This window comes from Ustilaginoidea virens, chromosome 5, assembly GCF_000687475.1.
Source record: "Ustilaginoidea virens chromosome 5, complete sequence".
Taxonomy (NCBI): Eukaryota; Fungi; Ascomycota; class Sordariomycetes; order Hypocreales; family Clavicipitaceae; genus Ustilaginoidea; species Ustilaginoidea virens.
Genome location: NC_057320.1, coordinates 12388 through 40261, shown reverse-complemented (window position 1 = coordinate 40261; position 27874 = coordinate 12388). Strand labels below are relative to the sequence as shown.

General features: G+C 46.6%; 4 protein-coding genes across 4 annotated transcripts; 2 read left to right on the top strand and 2 right to left on the bottom strand.

The window, feature by feature from the left end:
• Positions 1–1448: 1448 nt before the first annotated feature.
• Positions 1449–3011, bottom strand: UV8b_06037 (uncharacterized protein; the record flags this gene model as incomplete). The annotated part of the gene is made up of 1 exon (XM_043143534.1): positions 1449–3011. One exon carries the CDS (start codon positions 3009–3011, stop codon positions 1449–1451), a length of 1563 nt encoding a protein of 520 aa, XP_042999469.1.
• Positions 3012–6027: 3016 nt separating this feature from the next.
• On the bottom strand, positions 6028–10964 carry UV8b_06036 (uncharacterized protein; the record flags this gene model as incomplete). The annotated part of the gene is made up of 2 exons (XM_043143533.1): positions 6028–6134; positions 6281–10964. 2 exons carry the CDS (start codon positions 10962–10964, stop codon positions 6028–6030), a joined length of 4791 nt encoding a protein of 1596 aa, XP_042999468.1.
• A 1235-nt stretch (positions 10965–12199) lies between these two features.
• On the top strand, positions 12200–16502 carry UV8b_06035 (uncharacterized protein; the record flags this gene model as incomplete). The annotated part of the gene is made up of 2 exons (XM_043143532.1): positions 12200–16364; positions 16435–16502. The coding sequence occupies 2 exons, from the start codon at positions 12200–12202 to the stop codon at positions 16500–16502; spliced, it is 4233 nt and encodes a 1410-aa protein (XP_042999467.1).
• A 1885-nt stretch (positions 16503–18387) lies between these two features.
• Positions 18388–19908, top strand: UV8b_06034 (uncharacterized protein; the record flags this gene model as incomplete). The annotated part of the gene is made up of 1 exon (XM_043143531.1): positions 18388–19908. The coding sequence occupies one exon, from the start codon at positions 18388–18390 to the stop codon at positions 19906–19908; it is 1521 nt and encodes a 506-aa protein (XP_042999466.1).
• Positions 19909–27874: the final 7966 nt, after the last annotated feature.

Sequence of the window (27874 nt, the reverse complement as noted above, 5' to 3'; positions counted from 1 at the left end):
AAAGTTCCCTATCTACTCGCGGTTTATAGCGTTAATATCGAACTATCCTTGACATAATGTGCCCTAGTTAAAGCATGTGACACAAAGAGCTTTCCTCTGTCTGGGTCCGCTGATTTAAATTAGCAACCCGCAGTAGTAACAGTCTAATCCACCCTGCGGCAAAGAGTTCACGTCTTTACGTTAAAATATGGAACCGGTGAAACTAACTCAGGAATATCCGACCTTGTTAGTATAGTATAATACCAGCTCTTGGCATAACTGGACGGGGGCAGTCCCGCATTTCCTGGCTCGCACATGGACACTTTTCATCCCTTTCCTCGGCTGCCGTACGAAATTCGGACCCTGATATAGGGGTTTGCAGTTGAACCTCGAACGGTCGATGTCAGAGCTTTGAATGGCTCAAGGGGCCCAAGAGGTTCGAATGTAAGTAAATAGAAACCTGTGCTGGACCCGTATGTGCCGGTACCTCCACCGGCCATTCTGCACGTCTGTCGGGAAGCCCGTCGTCAAAACCTATACAAGGTTTATCCTCCCTCTACACCTACCCTCACCAAGCGATAGCGTCGGCTCCAGCGTCGGCGAGATGCGAAAGCTGGAGTCGCCCAGGCAGGTTCGAAAAGCGCTACGGAACCACACGAAGAGCGATATGCGTGGGTTAACTTTGAAAAGGATATGATCGACATTGGGACGGGACACCTGAAGAGCGTCCAGCATCTCAGTTCTGTCATTCGCCGGCTTAAATTGTAACGTGTTAACGACGAATATTGGTTTCATAATTAGTCTCAAAGCCTAGTATGGTTTGAAAATGTTGCTGAATATTGTGTCGTTGCTGAGGGTGGCCCGGGGGATTGGTGGGGAGCCTGGGATGATTTTCCTTGGTCATGTAGGGAAAATAAGCCTCCTGTTTGTTGACGAGGAAACAGGGGAAACAATAAATACCTTGCAGATTGATGTGATTAAAGATAATGTAGAGAGCTGGGTCGCAGAAATAGGTGATAGAAAATATCGCAAGCTGTTTCTAATGCCTAGCTGCGCGTATACCAAGGGACGAAATGTATGCTAGGATAGTCAAGATAGTTATTATGAATGAAACATATTTTCTAGATTAAGACCTAATAGTATTTTTTTCTGAGGAAATAATGGTTCAGAGAGATTGGTAGGAAATCGGCTCCAAGCTCAAGGTCGACGTGACCGAAATTGGTCTGCTGTCTTTCTGTAGCTCTCGAGTACCGCACGTTTTTCCGTAACTTCGTGCCATCAATATCTAGCCCATAAATTCCTGGATGGTAGACTGCCCAGCCTTTCAGTGTAATTAATTCCTTTAAGTTATATTTCGATAGTGAGCAAGCGGGAAAGAGCTGCAAGTTTTACCACAAAACGAGGCAAAGCTCCGCTTTCCCTGATTATGTTGTTAGATCTAAGACTCTAAGTAGACTTTTCTTTCTAGCCTACTGATTTTCTTCATAACCATTTTTCATAAAATTACTAAATGTGATGGAATAAGCTGTATTTGCCGCGTCATCAAGCACCTTGGCTCTGGCTTCATATTGCACCCTTTGTTCATCCGTCAATGCGTCCCACCTATCGCAGGCATCAGCAAACGATACCTGTTCCTGCAGCTCATCGCGGAACACACGCAGGCCAGTCACCATCATTGGCGGCATCGGTAGCCCAGGAAGCCGTTCTCTGGGGGCTCCCGGAATTTCTAAATTATATGGCCATCGAAGGTCCTGGCCCTGTTCTCTATTACGCGGAGGAGACGGCTGGCCTATTTGTACTGCTGGCTCGGTTGTCGCAGTCTCGTGTGCGACCCAGGCCTCACGACGGGCCGTCTCGTACTGAGCACGGTAAGCCTCCTTCTGATCCTCGGAAAGGTCAAGCCACGAAGGTATGGCATTGCCCGAGAGATTGTTGGCACGTGCAAAGATGGAAACGGGATTCCGCGGTGCCGATGTGGGCGGCCAAGGGCCAGATCCACCGCAATCCTCGTCTAAGCGGCGAGCAGCAATAGCAGGGTCGGGGTCGGGAGGCAACGACGCGGAATCGGCCCTCAAGGACACTAGACAGTCTGCAGTGCGCGTCATTACCTCTTGGACCGTCATGTTGCCAAGTTGATGCTGCTCTTGGAGTGATTCCATGTTGCTGATCATCTGTTTAACCGCGGCCCTAACAAAGGGGGGATGGACAATGGCAATCCGGAGCTTCTTGAGCAATGCCCAGTTGAGAGTAATGGCATCCTGGTTTGATACCTTGCCTTTCTTATGTTGCTCAGTAAGAAAATCCATATCCAAGATGGTAAACCTTATATATCCTGGTTCAGAGGCGCTAGGGGAGGTGACACGGGACCGTATTGAGCTGAGTTTTGACCAGTCCGCGAAGTATAGTACAAACTCCCGAAAAGCGATACCATCTAATCCTAGCCGGCGGTATAGCAGAACAGTAGCTTGCCTATATCCCGGTATATGATAGGATGACATAAACGCATTCACACAGTTTGTTTTGCTATTTGGAGCATGATAACGGGACGTCGCCAGGAGAATCGCGTCTTCACTTATCATTGTTCTGAGCTGTCCGCGTTCTATAGCTTCTGTGGCTTTGGCGTGGAGCTCCGTGGGCGTGCTCAAAGTCCCTCCCGTGGCGCGTTGAATGTTCTCACGAACTACATTCGGCGGCGGCCAATGCAGACACTCATGTATCTCGTCGTCGCTAAGGGAATCAGGATAGGCGAGCACCTTGCCGACTAAGTCGCCGCGGCTGAGCAGCAGGCAGCGCTCCTCGTCAGTCAGCTGATCCTGGTGGTCCCGAGCCTTATCATAGAGACTTTCCGGGATACCAGGGTACAATGGTTGCTGGGTCCGTTTAGCAATGGCGCGATTAATGGTCGCGAGGTGAGCTGCTTCGAGCAGTTCCATCTTCTGGCGGCCTTCTTCTGTATCAGAGTCGATATCGGGATCGGGCCAGTCTTCCTCTCTGGTGCCAAAATCGGGATGTGAATAGCGCGGGTCATCCATCTTGGAGTAAGACAGGGATAATAAGATGTAAATCAGGCCAAAGTATAGAAAATTGCAACTACTGTGTATTCGCGGGTATTCACAGCTTGGGCTACGCTATAGAAATTTTTTGATGTGGCAGCTTCGCAGAAAATGTGTGCGATCGAAACGTATTTCACAACGAAGAGAGAAATTGCTAGTGTTAATCGCTGCCGCCCAATTGGCTGCATTGATTAGTCACGTGTTAGCATACTGTGTTGCTCTCAGGAAGCTTGTAGCATGTCAGAATGAAATTATTATTATTATTATTTATTTATTATTTGCGGATATCTATCGCCGACAATCTCTATACATCGCCGCGTCATCAGATTGAAAAAGATATTAAGTATTCCGTACTTATATTTATATAGAGACTGCTAGTGAAATTAAGTTCCCAGTACTGACACACATTCTCTTATACGCAATTATTAGGGAAAGCGGAGCTTTGCCTGAGATTTGCGAAGAAATCGGAAGGCAAGGCAGGAAGGGCGTAGCTCTTTCCCGCTTTCCCTCTTTAAAATACAGTAAGGCCATCCTATAGAGACATCTCCACTACCTGCTTAGTGATTCGTCAAAAAACTTTTTAGAATTCTTAATTCGAGCGGATATTAGTCAATTAAGTCGGCAAAATACTATGATATACTGCTTCCCTTAAAAAAAGTGTAAAAGAACGTAAAAGTACGGAAATTAGGCGGTAAGGTTCTGCTATATAAAAGGCGGTGAAAAGCGTAATTCTGCCATGCTTTCTAAGCAGAGGCCCGCTGCAGGCTAAAAAGCCCGCCGCAGGCGGCCCCCGGCAGGGCCCCCGGAGGGCCCCCGGAGGAGAATAATAAAAAATGCATTATGTTAAAATATTTAAGTAAAAAGAAGGTAGTATTAAGGCGGTAAAAAAGGCAGTAAAGGGCGGTAAAATACGGCAGTAAAAGAAGGTAAAATAAGGCAGTAAAAAAGGCAGTAAAAATGCAGTAAATTATGTAAGACTGTAAAAATAGCAGGGAAAAGACGGTAAAAAAGGCAGTAAAAGGCGGTGAAGTGAGGCAGTAAAAAGGCGGTAAAAAGGGTAGTAAAAACGATAGTAAAATAAGATAGTAAAAAAGGCAGGGCAAAGGCGGTAAAATACGGCAGTAAAAGATGGTAAAATAAGGCAGTAAAAAAGGCAGTAAAAGGCGGTATCAAACGGTTTTCGCCTGCTAAGATAATGCAGTATGCGAAAGATAAAGGCAGTGGAATGGTAAAATCGCTGCAAAGTGATAGCACAGATAAGATACGAGACTAAGGCGTAGGGACAATCTGATGTGCATTAATTCTGCATACTTGCTTGCGTGTATCCCTCCCTCCTTCCCACTATTTGGGTAGGAATATCTAGGGATTTAAATACATAATAGACCAATATAGAATATCCCTAGTGAAATCAATCTAACGTGAATATCGTGACCATACTGTGATATTATAGATATGTGGCGAAATGTGCAATTTGTAGTATATCGAGATTTGCGACGATAAAGTGGTATGATCAATTTGTGATGCATCATATAATTGCGCGTGAGGGAATGTGTGTAAGTAATGGGTACTAAATTTTACTAGCACTCGGCATATAAATATAAGTACTGAATACTTAATACCTTTCTCAATCTGATGATGCGGCGATGCATAGAGATTGTCGGCGATAAATATCCAAAAAATAATTAAATAAATAACAATAAATAATTTCATTCTGACAGGCGGTAAAATAAGGCAGTAAAAAAGGCAGTAAAAAAACAGTAAAAAAGCGGTAAAGGTAAATAAGGTAGTAAAAAAAACAGTAAAAAGAGTAGTAAAAAAGGCAGTAAATAAGCAGTAGCTAAGCCGGACTAATATTTACCCGCCTGGCTACTCCGCTTTCCCTGTGCCTTTAACACTAAAGAATTCGGCGGCACCCTAGTAGTAGCCCCTTTTGCCCCTATGCTCGGTAGGGTATACGGGCAGCCTAGCCCGACCGCGCCGATGCATGTAACTATAGCACGCGCATAAAAGAGGCCATATTGTGTAATTCCTCTCTTTTGCCTCTTTCCTACTTTCTTAGATAGTCATTAGCAAAGTAATAGAATACCTTTGCTTGGTGATTACCCGGTATATGACACTACGCGCGCAACCCTACGTACAACTGGGTATACCGAGTTCCTATCAATAGGCTTAGCACCCCTGGCCTCTTATTAAAGAAGCAAAGCTGGAAGGCACGCTTTACGCACTTACGTAGCGTACGCTGCATTTTCGGCACAGCTTTGCTTAATAATTGCGCGTAAAGGAATGTATATAGGTACTGGGTAACTTATTTTACTAGCAGTCGCCATATAAATATAAGTAGTAAATACTTAATACATTTTTCAATCTGATGATGCGGCAATGCATAGAGCTTGTCGGCGTGAAATAAATAATAATAAATATTTTTCATTCTGACACTCCCTCCCCAAGCTTTAGTCCAATATACCAGAATGACCCTACCTAGCCTTCCCATATCTTATAGTCGCTCTAGGGCCAGGCCTTTATATAAACTAGTTTATATCATATTCTTTGATATTTATAAATTGTTTAATAACTACTTATGTTTATATATTGATAAATGCTTTTACCATCTAATAGCTATTAGTGCTAGGAAGCTTCAAGTCAACGGCATATTTCGTTCGTTGGATTCGGGTCAAAAGTGCACGTTCTTTTGTTCACACAGTCGTTGTCCTGGCTAGCGCATCGAAGATGCAAGGACTTGGATGCCCAGCCACTCTCCCACAGCGTATGGCATTGGCCTCTACTCATATATCCGTACCCAAACCATTTGCCAGTACAACCCGGATTTTCCCAGTAACTCAGCTGGACCTGGCCGTCCGGACAGGTACCGATGGCGTCGGTGTTGACAGATCCAACCTGGCAGTTGGTATCGATGCAGAAACTATCGCCGTTGGGAAGCACCATTACGTCATTGTATACATTACCAGTGCAGTCAGCGTGAAAGAATGACTTCAGCTTAAATCCTACGGGGTCTGGCGCAGTCGATGCCGATGCCGCCACCGACGAAGACGATGTTGATGAGGTTATCGATGTCCTTGTTCGAGGTAATGGTGACATCGGCGCCTGCTCGGGACTCGTCACCAAGTCCCCCCTCGCAGCATATATATGCGTAGCCGCCGATCCGCCGCAATTCATGTTGGCACCTGTACAGGCAATATTGCAATTTGTATCCGTATCCACCGGGGTAGACGCCTTGTCTATGCCCGTACCGCAGCGACAGCTATCGCCGTTGGTGAGACCGAAATAGGGATACGCGGGGAGGCAGAAATACGAGCAGTCGCTGACGGTATTGTTGGTCGGCCAAGTGATGCTGGGGGCGGATCCTGTGATGAGGGCCGAGTTGGAGAAACATCCGACGTCCCTGAATTGGAAAGTGAGGGTTACACTGTCCGATAGACCGTAAAGAGAGAAAGCTTCGTCTTGGTCGGCAGTGCAGTCTGAGTTGGAGAGCTGGACAGAGTTCATGGCCACTTTTTCGCCGCACAGACAGGTATCGGCGCCTTTGAGGCCAGTCATGGAGTAGCCGTCAAGGAAGCAAGCTTTGGCGCAGATATCGAGGGTCACGTCGTGGCGAGTCCAGATCGGGCCGGTCAGAGGCCGCGATTTCGTGTCGAGGTTAGACCAGCACCCGAAGGGCTTGGTGGTATAGGTGCGATTAAAAGACTGAAAGTAGGAGGGATTCCAAACAGGCGCTACGCAGTACGCATAGCCCGGGACGATAGAGGCCGAGCAGTCGCCCGAGACCGTAGCGCTGATGGAGGGGTTCATGCTAGCAAAAAGGGACAGGCCAATGGAATATGACATGGTGATAAAGGCGCACGTATCGCCTGCCTGGGCAACAAGCCAGCGGCCGCAGCTCAGATGCGTCTCAGGTGCAACTGTGGCACCCGCGGGAGGCTCCACGGCAACAGAGCTATAGTTAGCCATTCCTCCTCCAGGGATACGGGAGGTATTAGTAGCCATGCCGGGAATGTAGGTGCCGCTGAGGGGCGAGGTGCAGAGCACGGAACCCATTGTGGCATTGGCCTCGTGGAGGTTATCACAGCTCGGGTCGATCCATGTGTTGTACTTTGTGATATCGTCGACACCTGCGCTGGATGAAGCGGTAAAGCAATTGTCGGTAGCCTTGAGTAGGTACGTTGTGCATTTCAGCGGCAGGCAGAATGTCAAGTTGACAGGGAGGTTGCTGCAGCCGCCAACGGCCCCGGCAGCCTCAGTCGCGTAGAATACGTCGGCGGATGAAACGCCGTTTGCCAGGGCAATGGAGTTGCACGTATCGCCGGACTTGGTGCTGTAGTACTTGTCTGAAATGCAGAAGGATCCCGGCACGGGGACCTCAATCAGTGGTGAGGGGACATTTGTCGGTCCCTGCACGTTGCACCGTGTCTGGATGACCTGGAGAGCCTGCTGGTACCAGGGGACTGTGTTAAAGATGGAGTAGGTGCTTTTCTGCATCATCTGCACCCGGCCAACGAAGCATGCTGAGCATAGCTCGCCATCGGGCATATTGGCTAGCGTCTCCGAGTCACTGAAGGCACCGATAACGTCGTTGCAGTACTGGCCGGTACTAGCATCAACCTGGCAGCTCTCGTTATATCCGTACCAAGTGTAGCCGCCCGCCATTTCCAAGGGTGCACCAGAGCTCCATCGGTAGTCGGCGCAGCGGGCGGCGACGCCCTGGTACCACGACGCTAGCGAATCGCGACAGCCTATACTGCATATCTGGCTTTGGAGAGTTGCGTTGGCCAATGAGCCGCGGTAGGCCGGCGAGGTCCACTGCATCATCAAGTCGGGGCAGACAATGGTGGCCGTCAGAGCCGTCTTACACAACTCGGAGAAGCTCTGGCTGGCTAGGTCGTCGCGGGTGTAGAGCGTGTAACCCGTCTCGTTCCTGACGCCGACGGTCTGATTTGGGCCGGCGAGCCAGGCCACAATGGACGACGCGAAGCCGTTGCGGTTATTCCTGGCCATGACAGGCTTTCCATTGAGCGGCTCGGCCATCTGGACAGCGCCAGTGGTGATAAGGGTGTAGACCCAGACACGGTAGCTCTGCTCGACATAAAACGCGCTCAGCTGGCAGTCGTTAGCCCCGCTGTTGATGCAGTTCTGCGAGTAGTCTTGGAACCAAGTATTGAGTCCAGCGCTGATGGCGTAAATGTCTGTCGACTCTATTATGCGTAGTGACCAGGTCATGTTGCACGCGGCGGAGCTGGGGCTGGCCACGCAGTCGGCAAATGTAGGATCGTCTCTGAACACGAGGCTACTTTTAAAGAGGGCCGGTGCCTTGGGGTGCAGCTGAAAGTAGGGAGCTTCAGTTTGTATCAGGCCCATAACCACGTTCTGGGCCCCGGAGAGCTGATACTGGTATAGGACGGCATGCTCGACGGCGGTGCCCCAAAGCCATGTTGGACCCCTGGACTCTATAAGGATGCCCCGTGCTGCAAACACGTTGATCTGGACTTGATCAGCATCCTCCATGTCGTGGTCAGCAACCCACATCCACACGTTTTCGAGATACCCCGATGACTTTTCCGTCATGTGCATCAACATGGATGCGGCCATGCAGCCCGTGTTCTGCGCCGTCTTGGGGCACTCGGCCTTTTGCAGATCACTGCCCTTGGCACCACCCACTCGAAAGTGAGAGTCCCAGAGACCGGCCGAGCCCTGCGTGCTCTCGTGGACGTTCCACTCGACGAGGATGGCACCGGCCGTAGGGCCCCGGACGGTAAACAACATGCATTGGATCTCCATGACGCCAACGGACCCGACAGCACCTACACGCACAGCGGCCCGCGGGTTAGCCATGTCATCAAACTTGTCGCCGGTAGCCATGATTTGCGGCCAGGCTTGACCAATGATGCGCGAGCCCACGGGCACATCGAGCGTATCTTTGATGATGTAGACGCCGTGGGGGAAGTATACGATACCCGAAACGTTGGCGGCAACGTCGAGAATATGGTTTAGAGCAGCTGTGTCGTCGGCGGAGCCATCGCCCTTGGCTCCATAATCCTTGACATTGAAGATCTGGCTGTTGCCCGGGTCCGCATAGCTGGGCCGCGTGCGATGGAAGAACTTGGCGCGTGGATGCTTGTCATCGGAGACGAGGAGCGACGCGGGATACGCGTCTGGCGTCAACACATCGGCGCCATCCCTGAAGCCCGTTTCGCCGCTTGGGTCGGCCATTTTGCCAAAGCCCCAGGACAAGACATTCGTCTTACCGGCCGCGTTGCCAGGGTAGAGCACGCGGTTTGCACGCGAGTCGATAACGATGGTGCCGCAGTTCTGAAACCCGCCGTTGCTGATGTATAGCGCCGTTGAGTTTTCGGAAAAGAGGGACGTCTCGATGGCAACAGGCACACCCCACATGTGCACATCGACAAGAGACAGAGAGCCGACGCCCTGGCCGGTACTGAAGGGCCCGCCGGCGCCGCCGACCGTGACGATGCCCTTGCGGCAGTTGTAGAACTCGGTGTCCTGCATAGTCCATCCCCAGTCCCAGTGAATTTGCAGCCCCGTGCGACAGCTATCAAAAAGCAGGCCGCTGGTGGTGAACTGCTGGTTGCCAAAGTATGCGCCAAAGTTGCCACCCACAAAGACGAGGTTGCTCATGAAGCCGCCCCTGCCGTTCTCCATGTAGATGCCCTGCTGCGTGGTGGACTCGTCGTCAGCCGGCTTGGTCGAGATGAAGGCAATGTTTTCCAGCGACGTGCCCTGGGCTACCTGCCAATGGATGCCGCACACATAGGCTCCCTGCGGCGTGGCGCGGACGTCAATGACAAAGTTGCGCACGCTGCGGAGAAAGTTGTTCTGGTTCAGATACCACGTCACATTGTCGCCGACATAGACATCGGAGGTGATGACGCCCAGGCCAACGAAGCTTGCCGATGCCCGTATTACAGGTGGGCTGAATGGGTCGCCGAGCATCTCGGTGTTATAAAACTGAATAACGGGACTGCTGACCAGATACGTGCCGGCGGGGAAGTAGACGGTGGCGGGAAACCGGGTGCTGGCGGGGCATCCGGCCCCACATCGGTCGCCATCCGAGATAGCCTTGTTGATGGCGGCCGTGTCGTCGTGGATGCCGTCTCCGATCGCGCCATAGTCTTTGACGTTGCGCCATACTTTGTAGTCGGCGCCTGCATATGGCGCGGTTCCGCGCTGTGTCATTGTCTCCATCCAGAAAGTCTCGGCCGCTCGTTTGGCAAGTTTGGCACCATCACCATTTACAAACTGGGTACGATTCAGGCCCTGGTCTGGATGCTCGGGGCCAGCCACCTGTGTGCCGTTTTGGATCGTAATAGCAAGCTCGTCTGGGGATACGTATCCGCCGAGACCAGAAGAACGCTGCGTCTTTTGCGGCATCACGTTGGTGTCATTGAAGTGGGTGTTGCGCCGTGCCAGCCTCGCGCGGACCTCGGCAAGAAGAAGAGGGTAATCAGCAGCGGGTGGTGGATTTTTTTCGGCCAAGATGCGCGCCGCCTCGACCACCTCAGAAGGAACTGTGTAGGACTGTCTGTTCGAGGTGGCAATAGTCCCGTTGCCGTGGATGCTGTCCCTGCGATAAAAAGTGCCATTGGCATGCTGTTGGAAGTTTCCCGAGTAGTCCAACGGCTCTGCCCTTGCTAAGCGAGCCGTTGTCAAGTTTAGAATCTGAGGCGAATTCTCCTTGGGGGCCGCGAGGATGGCTTGGTTGGCAACAGCCATGGCCATTTGGAATCGAGCAACAATATTCTCGGCCGACGCTGAGACATTGCCAGCAAATGATGATGAATTTCCTCTCGCATAGTGATTCTCAGCGAGTAAATTGGTTTTGCCGTAGGCGAGCAACGGTTGAATAGCATGCAATAGGCTGAAAAGAATGAATCGAAGGAGTTGCTGAAGAGCGAATGCCATGATGAGGTGGTTTAAGCCAACTTCGCAGACGCGATAGCGAGTAGAAAAAAGAGATAAAAAGAGGAAATATCAAGTGCGAGTATACATTGCTTCATACGTAGGATGTGTCGCCCACTAGCGCATTGGACACAAACAGGGTGTGGCTGAGTCCGCCCTGCGATACCATTCGGTCCTATGAACAAGAAAAATTTTATTGGAATGGAGGCATCGTAACATCTCGGTTGCGACCTTGCCCGCTTTTCTGCACAAAAGTTCAATGTCAAAGGCTCCAGATGATGAAATTCCCCGTACAACCCCCGTTCTTACTCTTTCACTCACGTTCGCTCTTGACTGTTGTACCCACATACAATCGACAGTAAAGCCTTATCAGGGGTCTTATGATTGAATCTGGTTAGACTAGGCCAAGGAGACAGAAATTTCAGTCGTTGGCCCCAACTGTGTGTTATATGTTGTAAGTATTATGGTTATCATTCTGGGAATCGCTGCATTATGGTTGGCTGTATTGACTCGTCACTGTTTTAGTGCAATGCGATGTGGTTGGCTGGAGCTCAACACAATCCCAGTACAAAGGGGAAACGAACCACACGGATCCATACGGTGACCCCTGTCGCTTGGCAACCCACCCTGTGAAGCTCATCTTCGCCGAAAGAGTGGGATCGTCGGCTTCCTCTGAGTGTAGTTGGCCGATAATATGATCCGACAATGTCCTTGCACTGCGGCAAGAAAAAAAAAGGAAACAAGGAGAAAAAATACCAGAAGATGCCTCTGTCGTTGCCTTGATCTTCTTCATCATTTTCTTCGACCCTATTCCATTAGAAACCGATCCAAAAGGTACTTGATAAAGTATACCGTAAGCAAAAGACCTCGTCAGTTAGCAACTAAAAGAAAATAACTCTATCTTGTTTACCTTGATATTTTCTTGTTTTTATTTTTTATCACACTAACTGAACAATACTAGAAGCCAGGACTCGTTTTGTGAGAAAAAGCTGGGCAACTCGACAAATAACGAAAAGCTCGTCGTTCGTTACCTTCATCTTATCCTGTGTTTTTCCACCCCACCCCATCGGGAACGGATCTATAGAGTGACCGACGAATTATAGAAGAAACTAAGACTCGATTTGGTGAGAAAACGTCAGGTTAAGGGTTGTTACCTTGATCTTCTGGCGTCTTTCTTTTTCTTTTCTTTGTCTGTTATTGAGGCTTCTGCACACACCACCTCATTACCTTCGGTAATAATGCGTTCCACCACGTTCTTTTTTACTCTCCTTTCCCTATTATATACAGTACTTCCAGTTGCAGGCCAGGAATGTAGCGCAATCAAAAAGTGCGCCACGGGCTGCTGCTCCAAGTTTGGCTTCTGTGGCACTAGCAAGGACCACTGCGGTGACGGCTGTCTCAGCACCTGTGACTTCAAGCTGGGGTGCGACGCCGACCGTCCCTGTGCTGACGAGACGTGCTGCTCCAAGTTTGGCTTCTGCGGCTTTGGCAAGGACTTTTGTTCGCCCGAGAACTGCGTGGCCGGTTGCCATGCCAAGGCGCAGTGTGACCCGGGCTCGTTCGGCGCCGACTACGTCGAGCTCAAGAAGTGCCCCCTCAACGTGTGCTGCTCCAAATGGGGCTACTGCGGCGCCACAGCCGAGTTCTGTGGCGAAAAAAAGGTTGACCGACCGTCCTGTGCTGCCCGCAGCGATGCTCCGGTCAACCGCGTGGTGGGCTACTACGAGGGCTGGGCGGCACGTCGAAGCTGCCATGCCTTTCAGCCCGAAGACGTGCCCATGGGCGTGTACACGCATCTGAACTTTGCCTTTGCCGGCATCGACCCTCTAACATATAAGATTGTCCCAGCCCAGATTGAGGATGTGGCTCTGTACTCTCGCCTGACGGATCTGAAGAAGTACGACTCGTCCCTCAAGGTCTTCATCGCCATCGGTGGATGGTCATTCAACGACCCCGGCCCGACCTTCCACACCTTTTCGGAATTGGCGGCCGATCTGGCGAAGCAAAAGGTCTTTTTCAAATCCCTTATCAGCTTCCTTAACACGTACAACTTTGACGGTGTCGATATTGACTGGGAATATCCCACAACTCCGGAACGCGGGGGCCAAGATGCCGACTATGCCAACTATCCGGACTTTATGAAAAACCTCAAGGCTGCGCTCAATGCTGGCAGTGGCGGACGTAATGGCCTTACGGCGACGCTGCCCGTGTCATTTTGGTACCTGCAGCATTTTGACATTGTCGAGCTAGAGAAATGGGTCGACTTTTTCAATATCATGTCGTACGACCTACACGGCCTTTGGGACAAGGGCAACAAGTGGCTGGGTGCCTACCTTAACTCGCATACCAATATGACCGAGATCACCGAGTATCTGGATCTATTCTGGCGCAATGAAATCAAGCCGGAAAAGATAACGCTCGGCTTAGCCTTTTACTCACGTACCTTTTTGGCCGCCGACCCTGGATGCACCCACGCCCAATGCATGTTTGACTCGGTAGGCGAGGCCGGGCCTTGCAGCCGAGATGATATTGGCGGCACGCTCACCAATGCCGAGTTGACGGATCAGATTCGTGCTGCAGGTGTGACGCCGACGCTCGACAAGGACGCCATGGTAAAGATTGCCGTGATCGGACGCAAGTGGATTACGTACGACGACGAGGACACCTTCAGGCTCAAAGTGGACGCTGCACGCAATATGTGCCTCGGCGGCGTTATGGTATGGGCCGTCAGCCAAGACTACGCCGGCAGATCCGCCAAAGTGGCCTCGACTGTCGGCAGGAAGAAGAAGCGTGGTCAATCCGGCCTTTACGACACGCGCTTCTCGCTGCAGTTACAGGCAGCCACCAGATATAAATCTCTCAAGGCTGTGACTGTCCATAAGGACACAGAACTTATTGACGAACCGTCGCCCAAAGTCGTCCGGAACCAATGCTACTGGGCCAGTTGCGGTATCAGCTGCGCCAGTGGGTATACCACAGTGCCTCGAATCGATAGCGACGCGTCCCGGGACGAGGTCATGCAGGACGGCTACCACTGCCAAGGCGGGACCCTGCGGCAGTTCTGCTGCCCGGCATCCAAGACGATTCCCAGGTGCGGCTGGTACGACTTTCGTAACGGCAAATGTGGCAAGAAAGGCGCATGCCCTGCCGGGAGCGAGAGCGTCATCGCCCCGTCCAGCAAGCAGCGAGAGGTAGGTTCGACGAAAGTCGCCTGCGGCAACGACAGAGCGCAGCTTGCATGTTGTCAAACCGCGGGAGACTCGGGCCGGGCGCTCGACTCCATGATTGGATACGACATATGTAAGTGGCATGGGACCGCTTCTGAGTCCTGCGACGATTCCAGCAGTTTAGGTCCGTGCTCGGACGACCCTGAGCGCCATTTCGACACGCTGAGCAGCTTCTGGGGTAGCGGCGCCGCGACATGCCGCAAGCACGGCTACGATCAGTACCGAACGCTATGCTGCAAGCGTCCTGTGATGGATACGCAGTGGATTGATTGCTGGGGGCAGCCTTCCGCAGACAGAAGCAGCAAGCATTGCAGTGGCTATTGCCCAGATGGAAAGATTCGAATGGCAATGGAAAAACCTAGACCCTGGGAAGGGTGCAACAGCGGCGCCAACGCCGTGTGCTGCACTCCGCGATTCCTGACTGAAGCTAACAACGTCGAAGAGATCCATCACGGTTACGTCTCCGCCCTTCAAAACGTTCTTGCTCACCCGGAAAACTGCAAATGGGACAAAGTGGCAGGGCACGAACACAACAAGCGCGGTATCGTCGACTACAGCACCGACTGCAAGGTCGCCCTTCAAGGCACCATGAACATGCTTGGTTCCCCCGATTCTGGCGTCCAACAGAGATACGTTAACGACTGGAACTTTGCTGTTAACTCAATGGGCATGTACGGTATCCCGGCATCAGCCATGCAGACCCAGCCAGAGGGCTACGCCTTTAGCACCGCCCCTTCCCGGGCCGCGCAGACAGATATTGCCATTGGTCTCATTAACGTGGCCAAAAAATTAGACACCGAAAAGAAAAAGCCTACCAAATTCGTATGGAAATGCCCCAGTCAATGGAATTGGGATGCGAGTCTTGATATTCAAGAGGATCCGGATGATGGTGGTCTAGAAGTCATCGAACCTGAGTCCCAAGGCATCCCCATTCATCACCGCCGCTCTTTCGACCCTGATTCTCTCCTGAACGCGTCAACAAAGACGATGCTAGCGACCGGTGAGCGTGTTGCTGTCGTTTTTGATGGCCAAGCGTCTTCTTCCGACGTTCCCCTGAACTCGTCCGACTATAAAGCCAGCTCGGACCCTGACAAGGACGATTCCCAGTCTGCCCCAGACTGCGGCGTCTCTAAGGGCTCTGAAGACTGGGGAAGGATTCCTACACCCGAGGAATGGCGCGAGGGTGTTAAGAGGTTACGCAAGTTTCGAATAAAGGATACTTGCTCAGCCAGATCGGGGCCTTACGACCCCAAGCGCCGCCATCGGAGCGACGAGAACTGCCTGGATAACTATGCGTGTCGCGCCAAGATGCTTGGCTACGATGTCTCCAAAAGCGAGGACAGCCAGGCGTACTATGAAGTCATGCTCCAAGAGGCCAAAGCACGCCCCAGAAAGCGCTACGCCGACATTCTCGACCAGAGAAATAACAAGACTTTGCAAGAGCGTGACTGGCAGCAGATGGGGCAGCCGAGGAAATACACAATTCCGGAACACACTTATGCGGCTGGAGATTGGCCGGGCGAGATTATCGAGTCATCGGCCTATCCCAATGGCAACCAAGGCGACGACCTTATGGAGATCAATAATGACAGGTCTCGATACGTCGTCAAGTCGGCTGGCTGTGGGCCACAGGACTACGAACTCAAGACAAGAGCAGCTAAGAACGAAGTCAACGGCATTTGGGTGACGGAACACATCCTCGAACTTAACACCATCGGTCGCTTTATGGCAGCCTCACTCGACGGCGCTTTGCCTTCCTTACAGTTTGGCATCGGCGCTTACCGACTGTCCCCCGTCACTATGCACGAGGTCCAGATGTTTGCTCACAGGTTTCAATCGTGGGATTTGCATACGGCCATCTCACCTGCCGACTCCTGTCTTGTGCAGATGGGTTCTAAGCAAAACACCAGGGGCCTGGTCGTATGTGACTCGACACTTAACATGCTGAAGACCAAAATATACAAACTCGAGAATCCCGTTGGCGAGACCACATGGGACAACTATGCCATCTTCACTGTCCCAGAAAGCCTGGAGCGAGCGCTGGCATATATCCAGGGCATCATGGCCGTTTTTGACTACTACGACGATGCCAACGTCAAAAGTCGACATGCACAGGCCTACCAATTTGTTATGCAAGAGCTGGCCCGATTTGAGGAGTCGTACCGGAAACAGTTTGGTAAGAATATCCATCGTCAGTGGCAGCAGCGGTGGAAGGAGTTTATGATAGCACACTTTTTGCGAGTCAGTACCCATACGCGTATTTGGCTTGAACAAAAGCTCCAAGGTCTTTATCGCAGTTGGGAGGAAGCATTAGAAGGGTGCGGTACATCTACAATAGATGACTGCACATATGCCATGCAGGCCGTAAGCCTCATCCAATCTCATATAAGAGCCATTGAAGAGAGCCAGAAGGTTGTTTTCGACCATGCCATCTTTACGGACTTGGTGACGCACTGATACGGTCGTACACATTACAGTAGTATTGCAAAAGGCGGCTACATCGCGAAATCAGAAGTCTTAAAATTAGAAACTACCCTGTCAACGTTAATATATGCAAACCGGGGATAGAAGTAGCTGTTACGGAAGAATGGCTCGGAGAGGTAGGGCTGTGATAACTATTGTTACATATAATCGCCGTGCCCGAGTTCGAAGCGCGCGCTTCACAATGATAAGCTCCAAGTGGAGGGTTGCAGGCCAGCCATTTCATTCGATCGGCTAGTTTCAGGGTTGAAATGGAGACCTACCTCCTACGCAATCCGATTGCGGCTAATAACGCATGTGACAAGTTCATCTAGCGCCGTCAATATGGCTAGGATGCGAGTGTGATAGGAGACGGGCGGCATACCATTCTACCCAGTTCATTCTTAAGGAGGCGATATCTTCCTGGAGTATGAAGCATTTGCGAAACGAGAACCTTGTTTTGGCAGTTGGCTGTCATTTTGGTTCCTCTCTGACCTGACTTAATTATTTTCCTGTCGCATGTACTTCATGGCTCGACACTCCACCCCTCTTTCTCCACCAGAGCTTGCTCAAGCTGTGGTGCAATTGGCCGCACACTTGGCCGAGTCGAGAGTACAATTCAGCATCAATAGTGGTGCTGCATCCATGCTCATTCGAATGCAGTATAGTCTTCCACTCGAACATATTAACAAATCGTTCTTATTTTTTTAAATATAAAGTCCGCACTTATACCTTTATATATATTGCTCTGATTCAACAGGCGAGCTGTGACTTACGTCACCAAATAGGCATGGCGTGGCTGGTGGCCTATAGTTCGCCTAGCACGTGATCAGTCGCGCTGTTGCCTCCCTCATTTCCACCCTGAGCGCACCGTAATACTTTCTCCACCTCACGCTTCCGAGCTGAATTCCTCGCATCACTGGTCGAGCATCAGCCATGGCCTTTGCACGCCAGTCCTCAGAATGACACTATCAGAGGAGGACCTCCTAATAATATCAAAGCGCCCGCTTACTGACACCCTTAATCCCCTTCGAGGTAAGCTACGCAATACTAATATAGCCGGCAAACCCCAGCAGGAAGATGTCGCCAGCCTTCTTTCGGCCCTGGTCGGGTCAACGGCGGCATTCAGCCTACCCTCTCCTGACGGACGTGGCAATGTGGCAGTCAAGCTATTTGCTATACAGCAGCACGTAAGAGGGGGCTTAGTAGACCTCGGCCAATTCCGCCCTCTTATCCGATGCGCCATTGAATCCTCCGATGCAGACATTTGGGAAGCGGCTTATATCATAATCGAAAACCTTAGCGATATCGCGCCCCCATTATCGAGCATCGCTACTACCTTTAAAGGCACACCGGTCAAAAGCAGCTATAGTCGACTTGTCAATAGCGAAACGCGCTATATTATTGAGAGAGAACTCTTCTTCGAAATTAAGGACTGCACCTTCCGCAATGTTGGCGGGTTTATGAATAGGTTCTTTAACCCTAAGAGCTGGCGCAAAGAACAGGAAATAATGCTAAAAGAAGTCATGACAGCGCATAATGGGAAGAGGTGGGCGGACTTCCCAGTCACGCCTGACGAGAAGCCAGTCTGGGACTGGTTTCGCACCCTAGAGGACCGTTTCCTATCTAATGCACCGCATAAGCTTTATACGACTAAAACCGCCAACCAGTTTAAGGAACGGAAAGGTCAGATGGACCTCTTTTTTCAAATACCAGCTAAGAAACCAGGCAGCACGCCGATGTATAAGGATGTCTTTGTCATTGGAGAGCACAAAAAGTCTTACGATAAGAGCCGATTTAAGGAGGACTTCCTCCAGCTTACGCGATACATCCGAAGCGTCTTCACTGACCAGCCGACCCGCCGATACGTTCACGCATTCTTGCTCTGCGCTTCTATGATGGAGCTGTGGGTCTTCGATCGGTCTGGACCGTATAGCTCGGGTACATTCGATATCCACGAAGAGCCGGATAAGTTTGCTCGGGCGCTTGTCGGGTATGCCACGATGGATGATGCTACATTGGGTCTCGATGTGTTTATTGAGCGAAAGCATGGGCATCAGTGTGTAAATTTGAACGATGCAAGCGGCCGAGAAACAAGTATCAGGCTGGGAAGGCCGATCGTCCGGCAGAAGGCTGTGGTGTGTCGTGGCACTACCTGTTTTGAGACGCGAGGCGGTAACGTCGCAAAGTTTTCATGGGTATCAGATAAGCGGAAGCTGGAGGTAGAGCAGCTGAAGCTAGCCGAAGAGAGAGGCGTTGAAGGGGTGGCGAGAGTCGTTGCGCACCGTCGAATCACTACCATCGCAGAGCTTCGGGAGGGTTTGGAATTTGGGGAACATCATCGATTCCGGAGTGAGACCGTTCAATTTGACGATTTGCCGTCGACTAGCAGTGGAGGCAAGCGCAAGTCTTCTTCCGATCACACCTCCGATGGCGCGTCGGGATCGAAAAAACTGCGGTCCAGCAGCCAGAGGCCAAAGGTGTCTCAAAAGGTGACCAATACCCTGTCGAAGCACACGAGGCCAAGCCTGTACACCTCCGGCGAGGACTTGTGGGAGAATAGGATATACTCCTGTCTCGTCATCTCACCAGCTGGGCGGGTGATCAGCGACTTCCGGTCGATCGAAGAGCTGCTTGCGGCGATGCGCGACGCAATTAAGGCACATAAGTCTCTTTACACAGTGGGTAATATTTTGCATCGCGACATCTCATCAAACAATATCATCATCACGAAACCCGAAGCAGCAGACGGGTTTGAAGGTATGCTGATTGATCTAGATCTGGCAAAGGAGAGGGATAGCGGTCCCAGTGGAGCCCGACACCAGACCGGCACGATGCAGTTCATGGCAGTGGAGGTGCTGCGGAGGGTCGATCACACATACCGCCACGACCTGGAGTCTTTTTTTTATGTGCTGCTTTGGATGTGCGCGCGCCAGTCATGGCGGAACGGGTTCGCGAATCAAGAAACACCACCGCAGGAGAGTCGTCTTCGGAAGTGGGAGATTGGAAGATTCCAAGATATTGCAGATGTGAAAAGAGGGCACATGACTGTAGATGGGCTGGAAGACATCATGGGCGAGTTCCCAAAGGCTTTTGCCATTGTGAAACCACTTTGTTTGAAGATCAGGAAGATTCTTTTCGGAGACACCGCGAGGCTGTTTATGGGGACTCCAACCGGAGAGCCTGATCAACTCTATAGACCAGTGATTGCCGCCTATGATGAGGTCATTAATAACCTTGGGCACTGCGGCGTTTCCTAACACATTTTGCACCAGCTCGTTGTACCTATCGTTGAGTAGCATGCATTCATGGCTTAAGCCTTCTTCTAAAGCAAATGAAGATCCCAGTTTAGACCCAGCTTCCCCATGCCATCAGACCCCGAGGCCAAGGTCGGCCGCACTTTAGGAGGCTCCTGGCCCCCATGCCCTTATTGTCCTCAAATCTTGACTCATCACAAGCGCCAAGACTTGTGGAGTTGTGCGAAACTGCCTCTTATTCAGTAGCTTGTGCCGTGGATCCGCATTTGGACACTTCACCTACCTTCTATAGTTCAATTTCGTTTCACGCGGTTGTTTGGAAGCTAACGAGATCTATTCGTGGAACGGACACCTTCGTCCAGCCAATTATTAGGTCTCGACCTTGTTCTCGCGACCCTGAAGTCACGCCGTTCGATTCGATCGTTCTTCTTAAAATACTTGCATATTCTAGCGATACCCTGCTTTAATCTCTATTCTTTGGCAGTCGCTCGTAACCGGACTAGTAGGGCATACACTGATTATCAAGATAATAGGAGAAGGAAATAGAAATTAGTAAGTTGTCTTCTGCATACTGAAAGAGAGTACTTAGTCTATACAGCCTCTGCAAAGATGGTTTGCACACAGGCTCGCGTAGTATTGAGGGATCCGAAACAAACTGCTATTCACAAGACCTGCAACTATAAAATAACAGAGTATATCTTGATAATATGTCAGTCAGTTAATAAAGTGCGTGCATATAACAGATACAGTCGTATAGCAGCCCGCGAACATGGATTGCACACCAATTCCTATGTAGCTGCCTATTCGGCCTGCAGCTTCCTCACTTCCGTAACACATTCTGTGCAGTGGCGTAAAGTCGCTTTACCGAGCTAATGCGGAAGGAGCTGGATATTAACAACGACTTGTCATCTCAAGCTGGCTGATATCGCAACTCTTATCTATTTGCGGCGTGCTCCGAGGGGCCAGTTACTATATAAATAGCTCTACTCTCTGCTGTTCGAAGGAAAAAGAACCATCCGCGTCCAATCAGATCATCAACTTCAAGATTTTCCATAAGTTTATCCCGCAGTCGGCTTTAGTCACTTGCCATTATGCCCTCTTCACGCAACCAAGTTCAATGCCCAACTTGAAAGGCGGTTTACGCACAAGGCACCTCACACACCTGCAAGACGACTTAAAATGGTGTTGATCTGTAAGACCTACCGAGAATATCGAGTTGATGCAGGTCAAGATTAAGAGAATCAGGTCTTTGAGTTGATGTGGTGGGTAGTAGATGGGAAGGGAGGACTGTCAGATAGGGAGGACGTGCGCACAGATCCAGACCCATTTAAAGTTGATTAGCTTATCTGTATTTAATCCGAAGCTCTACTAGGGTGCCGCCGAATTCTTCGGTCTCAAAGGCATAGGGAAAGCGGAGGAGCCCTATAAGTGTGATTATAGATCGGGATTAATTTTTTTGCGGCCCCACTTTTCTCCAAAAATTCACAATCTAATTAGTCAGGTTATCTTTATTGTGGCCCCATTTTTTATAAAAAAAATCGTATGCGCGGGATTCGAATGCACGACCTTAATGTGCACAGAAGTGCTAAGACTCGTAAGTGTGCTTACTTTCTTTCCCTATATGCAATTAAATGGGCGATATTTTGCGTTATATTCTCACTTAGGAATATACCTCCCTTGCCACTGGAAGATATCGCGTATAATATCGCGTAAATATCTAAGATATCGCGTAATATATCCTATATACTAAAAAATGGGGGTTACCCTTACTAGATTGGAGAGGTATTAATTGGGCGGCTAGCTAGGACTTGACGCTGTATAAACAACCCAGCCGCCTTAGGCACTAGTCTGACAACCTGAGGTAATACATCACAACCTAGATCACTAAGTAACTGAAGCCCCCGATACGCATAAAACAGTAATTAGGTTAGTATAATAATCTTAATTATTTCGGTCGGTCAGTCGGTCGGTTGTTCGACGTAGGTCGGTATGGGTTATTAGTAGTCGATAGTTATTAGTGGTTATTATCGGTCGTCGGTCGTCGGTTGTCGGTTATCAATCATCAGTCGTATCCTATTATATATTAGTATTACGGTAGAAGGTATATTCAATTACTATCTAAGCTAATCTATTTATATATAATACCCTACTATTACCAATCTAACCTACTATCCTTAACTTCTAACTATAGCGGGGGGGGTTTCTTCTTTTTAAACTAGGCAAGGAAGCAGCCTTAATGCCCGTATACTTATAACGAGGTCTACTATATAAGGGCCGGTCTTATGCAGTATTTATTAGCGAATTGGTAATGCCGGCCTTACTACTAATTGCATTAAAATACGACCTTTTTGCTCATAGCTTAGGTTGAATACTAATTTACGAATTCTAGTATATAACACTTTGATATTAATTAGAATAGAGGGGCAGGGCAAAGGAGGGGGGGATATAAGTAAGGTTATCGCGATGCCATATAATGCATATAGAACGATATATTAAGAAATAATGACTATATATCAGATAAAAGGGAGTATATCTATATTTAATATAACTTATATAATTTATTATCCTAATCCTTATTTTAATTATTATCCTCGTCCTCTCCTAAATAGTCGTCTTTACTATCGTAAAATAAGTAAATAATATACCGATCCTTCTATTAAAGAAGAAATAATATATTAATCCTTTTGTTGAAGAAGAAATAATATACCAATCCTTTTATTAAAGAAGAAATAATATACCGATCCTTCTATTGAAGAAGAAATAATATACCGCTCCTTCTATTGAAGAAGAAATAATATACCGCCTAGATAGCGGCTACAGGCTAGATATAGTTAATAAGAATAATATTAGCATAAGTGTATCTAGCCTATATATCGAGTCTAGCCTGACTATAGGCTAGATGCGCTTAATATTTAATAATCTTATTTCTTTTGTATTGATTGATTTATTAGGATAGGGGAGCGTATCCAGCCTATAGATCGAGTCTAGGCTGACTATAGGCCGGACGCGCTTAATAGTGTTAATATATTTAAGTACATTTAGCCTATGGATTGAGTCTAGGCTGACTATAGGCTGGATGCGCTTAATAGTATTGATATATTATTTTGTAAGCGTATCTAGCCTATTAAAGTCTAGGCCGACTATAAGCAAGATGCGCCTAAGGGCGCATTTTACCTATAGTAATAGGGTTGATTAAGCGGCGTAAATAGTCTAGGCTTCTCTTCGCCGAGTATTAATCGCCTTAGGAGTAGAATCTAGGTTAGTTTGCAATACTAAAGTACTAAAATTAAAGGGCGCATTAAATATAATGCCCTTAAGGGTCTTGATGCGCGAGATAGCTATATATGTTAGCCCTGTTGTAAACTCCTTTGTAGAGATATTAGTTATAGCTTTATTAAGCGTAATTCCTTAGGACTTATGAACCGTAATGCTATATGCTATAGTTAGAGGAAATTGGTGATAGTCGTATAAATAACTACCCTTAATAAACTCGCGATAAAAATAGAAGATTAGAACGACTGTAGCTATATCAGGCGATAGGAAGAATGGGGGTCCTGAGTATTTATCTAGCTATATAAAAAGAATCTTTAGGGCTTTCTTACGAGGATTAGTGATATTATAATCCTAATAGATATCTTCTATACTGCCTATTATACTATTAATTAGGCTAATATCGGTCTAGATATTCTCTATTAATATAACTTTTGCCCCGATGTATATTAGTAAGGTTTTATAAAGATTCCTAATAGTCTAAGAGTTAGTATTATAGCTAAGACTGCTTATATAAGAGGCATTAATTTGAATAATCGCAGTCGATAGTTTCTCTATATAGTTACGGTTATAATCGCGGACTTTCTGGTTTGTACTATAGATACGAATAGTATTAATAAAGGAATTTACTTCTATAGGAGAGAGTTGCACTTAAATTCGTATATAAAGAAGCCGCTAATTCTTAATAGTCGGATGACCTTAATGAAGCCCTTAAAGAGCTTTACGAAATAGTGCTTAATTATCTCCCTATTAGCGTACTATCTATTTAAGTATGATAGTCTAATTAAATGCATAATATGTATTGCGGCCCGTAAGATCTATACTATTAGTAAGTAGATTAATACTAAATAAAGGCTTTTCGAAAACAGGCGGAAGCTAGTAGAAATCTCTAAATAGAATAACGCTATAGCTACTAAAGTATTTATTATTAGTAAAGATTTAATGGAGGTGCCGATCGATAGAATAAAAAGTCTTTAGGCTAATTATAGACTTTTTATTAATAATAATATACTTAATAGGTTGCAGTTTAGCTTGAAGGTCTACTAGCTTATTTATTGATAGATTAGGCAATACCGTAATTTGCTGAGAAACGGGAAGATGAAGTAATAAATGTAAAGTCGTACTATTTATCCTATTCGCAGTAATCTTAATAGGGGCGGTACGAATAATATATCCTGGAAGTTGTTCTTTTAACTTAATTAATAGAGTGTAGATAATAAAGGACTTTCTAGTGCCTCCCTGACTATTAACCTAAAGTAATAGCGGCAATAGGGTTAGAAGATTCCGATTAAAAGTGTTATTAAGATGCTTTATGAATATATCGTAGATAAGGCGTTGCTTAGTATTTAAGCTTAAAATAATATAGTCGCTAAGTGGCCCTCTAGAAATAATAGGGTTAAAGGCCTCCTTTTAATTCTTTTAATATTCCCTCTTTTAAACTAAAAGATTTAGATACTTACTAATATAAGACAACCAATTAAAACCTAAATCTAGATCGCAATTACTAAATAGGGGAACCTCATTATTATTAAGTTCTATATGTAGTATTTGCCTAGCTAATTTTTGCTATCCCTCTCGTAGGACTTTATCTTCCTAGTTTAGGTCCTCTTTAAATTAATCTAGTAAAAAGGGGGGAAATTCTCTATAGTAGTTATTTTTATGAGTATCTCTATAAATATCCCTATAATATTGGTATGCTTTATAAAAGGTAGCGAATATCTTATCTTTAATAGTTTTCAGCTGGTTGAAGTCTATATATAGATGATAAAGTATAAGTTTAACCCGATAGAAATCCTTAAAGGTTTTAGAGTTGGGATTTACTTTATATCGAGGAAAGTAGTTAAGTATACGATTTACTGTATTTAGGAACTCTCTCTAATTCTTAGGCTTTTTAGAAAAGTTATATCGAGTTAAGAACCGGAAGAAAGTAATATCTACTAGGTTATTAAGACGATTAAGATATTTCTAGTACTAATTTGCAGTTAATTGAATGCGATTGTCCCCCTTAGTAGGAAGATAATTAGCATTCTAATATTTATTAGGGGGACGGTAGTTAATAGTACAAATTATACGAGATCTATCTTAAAGTCTAAGATTTAATAATAAATGTATTACCTTTTGCATAGACCAGTCTCTTTTAGCAATTAGACGATTTAGAAGTTTGGCTATAAAGCCGATAAGCCTATAGCTAGAATTGATTTATAGAAGGATTTCTTTTGCCATCTATTTATAACTAATCGATTTCTTTTCTGATTTACTATAGTATTTCGTAATATAGTTAATAGTGGCCTATGAGCTTGTATATAGCATAAAGTCGATATTGGCTAGCCATAAGAGCATAATTATTAGATTATAATTATTTATATAAGAGTCATTTCGCACTCTATCGAATACCATATATTAGGGGTTTAATTGTATGGTAATAATTAGCTCTGAATGATACGGCTAAGGGAAAAAGAACCGGCAGTAAGTTTCATTAGATAACTTTCTATTTAGAAGTCGTTTACATCGCTGATAGTATGCATTACTATATCTATAATGCTGCATACGGTTGATAATATTAACTAAATCGTTAAATATTAGATTGAAGACTAGCGATATTAAGGGATTGTTCCCTTAATGCTATAGTCTAGTACGCGCTAGATTGGCATTAAATGTAAGAATATGATAACCCTAGAAGTCGATAAATACTTGCTTTAGTTTATTAATATTTAGATCAGGTTTTAGGGCATCTTTAATCTAAAATAGGCAGTGAGCATAAGGGCTGCCCTTCGCCTACTATTTATACCGAAACTAATATTCTATAATGCCGAATTTTAGCTTTAAAATGTATGTAAGAAATATCTAGAACCGAAACTCGAAATATTATGCCAATATATGAGGGTTTTCCTGGAGATTCTTAGCTGCAATTTTAGCTTTGCTTTGGTTATCTGCTTATAACTATTCCTTATACCGCGGCATATGCCTTTAAAGATCTTGCTAATGCAGATTAGTAGCAGAAAGGGTAATAAATATACTTAGGCAACCGAGAGTATAGATATAAGCTTTAAGCTGGTGTCTTCGGCCTCCCTAATATGCTTTTATGCCCCTAAGACTGCCTATAAATCTTACGATAGAATTAAGTAATGCCTTAGCTTCTGCCATATTAGAGTTAAAGGTAAGGCGAAGCTGGTTAATATCGATTAGGTTATAGCGGTTATCTCTCTTTATAAAGTAAGCACTTCGCTTATTTACCTATTAGTATATAAGCGTATTGAAGGCAATATATAGGAAGCGAGGGTAACGCGCAAAACGGCTATTATAATACTTAAGAAGCCGATTGATGTAATTAGAGTAAGTGATATTACGCTCCTAAGGCTTGATAAAATCTGTTTTACTATTTAGAAAGAGCTTAGGAAAGGCTTCTGATAGTAGTGGCTGCGAGCGGTTAAATTTATTAAGAGGAGTATTACGCATCTATAGTATATTAAAATATGTCTGTTGAATTGTTTGAAGGGGAATCTGCTCTATAGGAATTGGAGGATTATTCTAATTGCCTTAAATCTGATTGCGTAGCCTAGTAAGTTTTTATTATTCGGCAATAAAGTTAGGCACTACTGCTGCCTCGTATTGTGTAGTCACCTGGTTATCTTTATTATCATTAAAGACTTCTTTAATTTCTGTAGTATTGGCATTCTTAATAGTTAGCTGATCTATAATATCGCTATCTTAAAGGAGACGATTAATATTTTCCTTAATAATCTTAATATGGCGGTAACCGGTATAATTCTAGCGAAGATGTATAAGCTAAGCCTGAATAATATTCTGACGTACCCGAAATTGATTATAAAACTATCTAATTATATGAGGCTGGCTTATTTGATTAGAAGGATGCAGAATAATAATATTAAGATCTTTTGGCAAAAGGGGTAGCTAATTGTAGACCTGGCTAATATTCTTTATAAAGTTAATAATATAACCTTTGTATCTATATTGTTGATTGCAATACGTTATGACTATAATATGAATATGAACCTTAGCGATAAGTATCTCTTCTACCTAGGTTAGCTTAAGCAAATAGCTAGGAACTTCGCTAGGATTAAGCTTATTTTCACTAAACTAAAAGAAAGGTTAATTAATATAATACTAAGTCTATATTCCTCGACTAGATAGAATAGTATTGCGATAGTTATAAGAGCTGTAGATTCTATTCTTTAGTTTAAAGTCGAACCATCGCATCTTATAATATAGGCAAAACTCTATGATATTGGAATTCAGACTATTAACTTACTGCTGAATTAAAGTATAGTCGCGCCTAATTAGGCAATTTTTATTAATATCGCTATTAAAAATAGGGTTAGGGAGAATAGGCTCTGCTTTAGGTACTACAATAGGACCAAGAGAGTAAAGTCTTAATATAATACCTAAAATAGTAGATACTAGAGATGCGGATAGATTTATATCCGACTCCCTAGTTATTAAAGGAGTATTTGCCTAATTACGATAATATCTTCTACAGTAAATATACTCAATGCCATTAATGCCGATAAACTCTTATCGAGGATAGATATACTAGTAGAGGTTATAAACCTTCTCCTCGACTAGTAACTATACATTTAGCCTAGTAGTATAGTAAATGTAAGTATCTATTCTATTATAACGAGCACTAATAGGGCGAGTTATACTGTAGATATCGCAGTTAAAAACGTGACTATCCCTA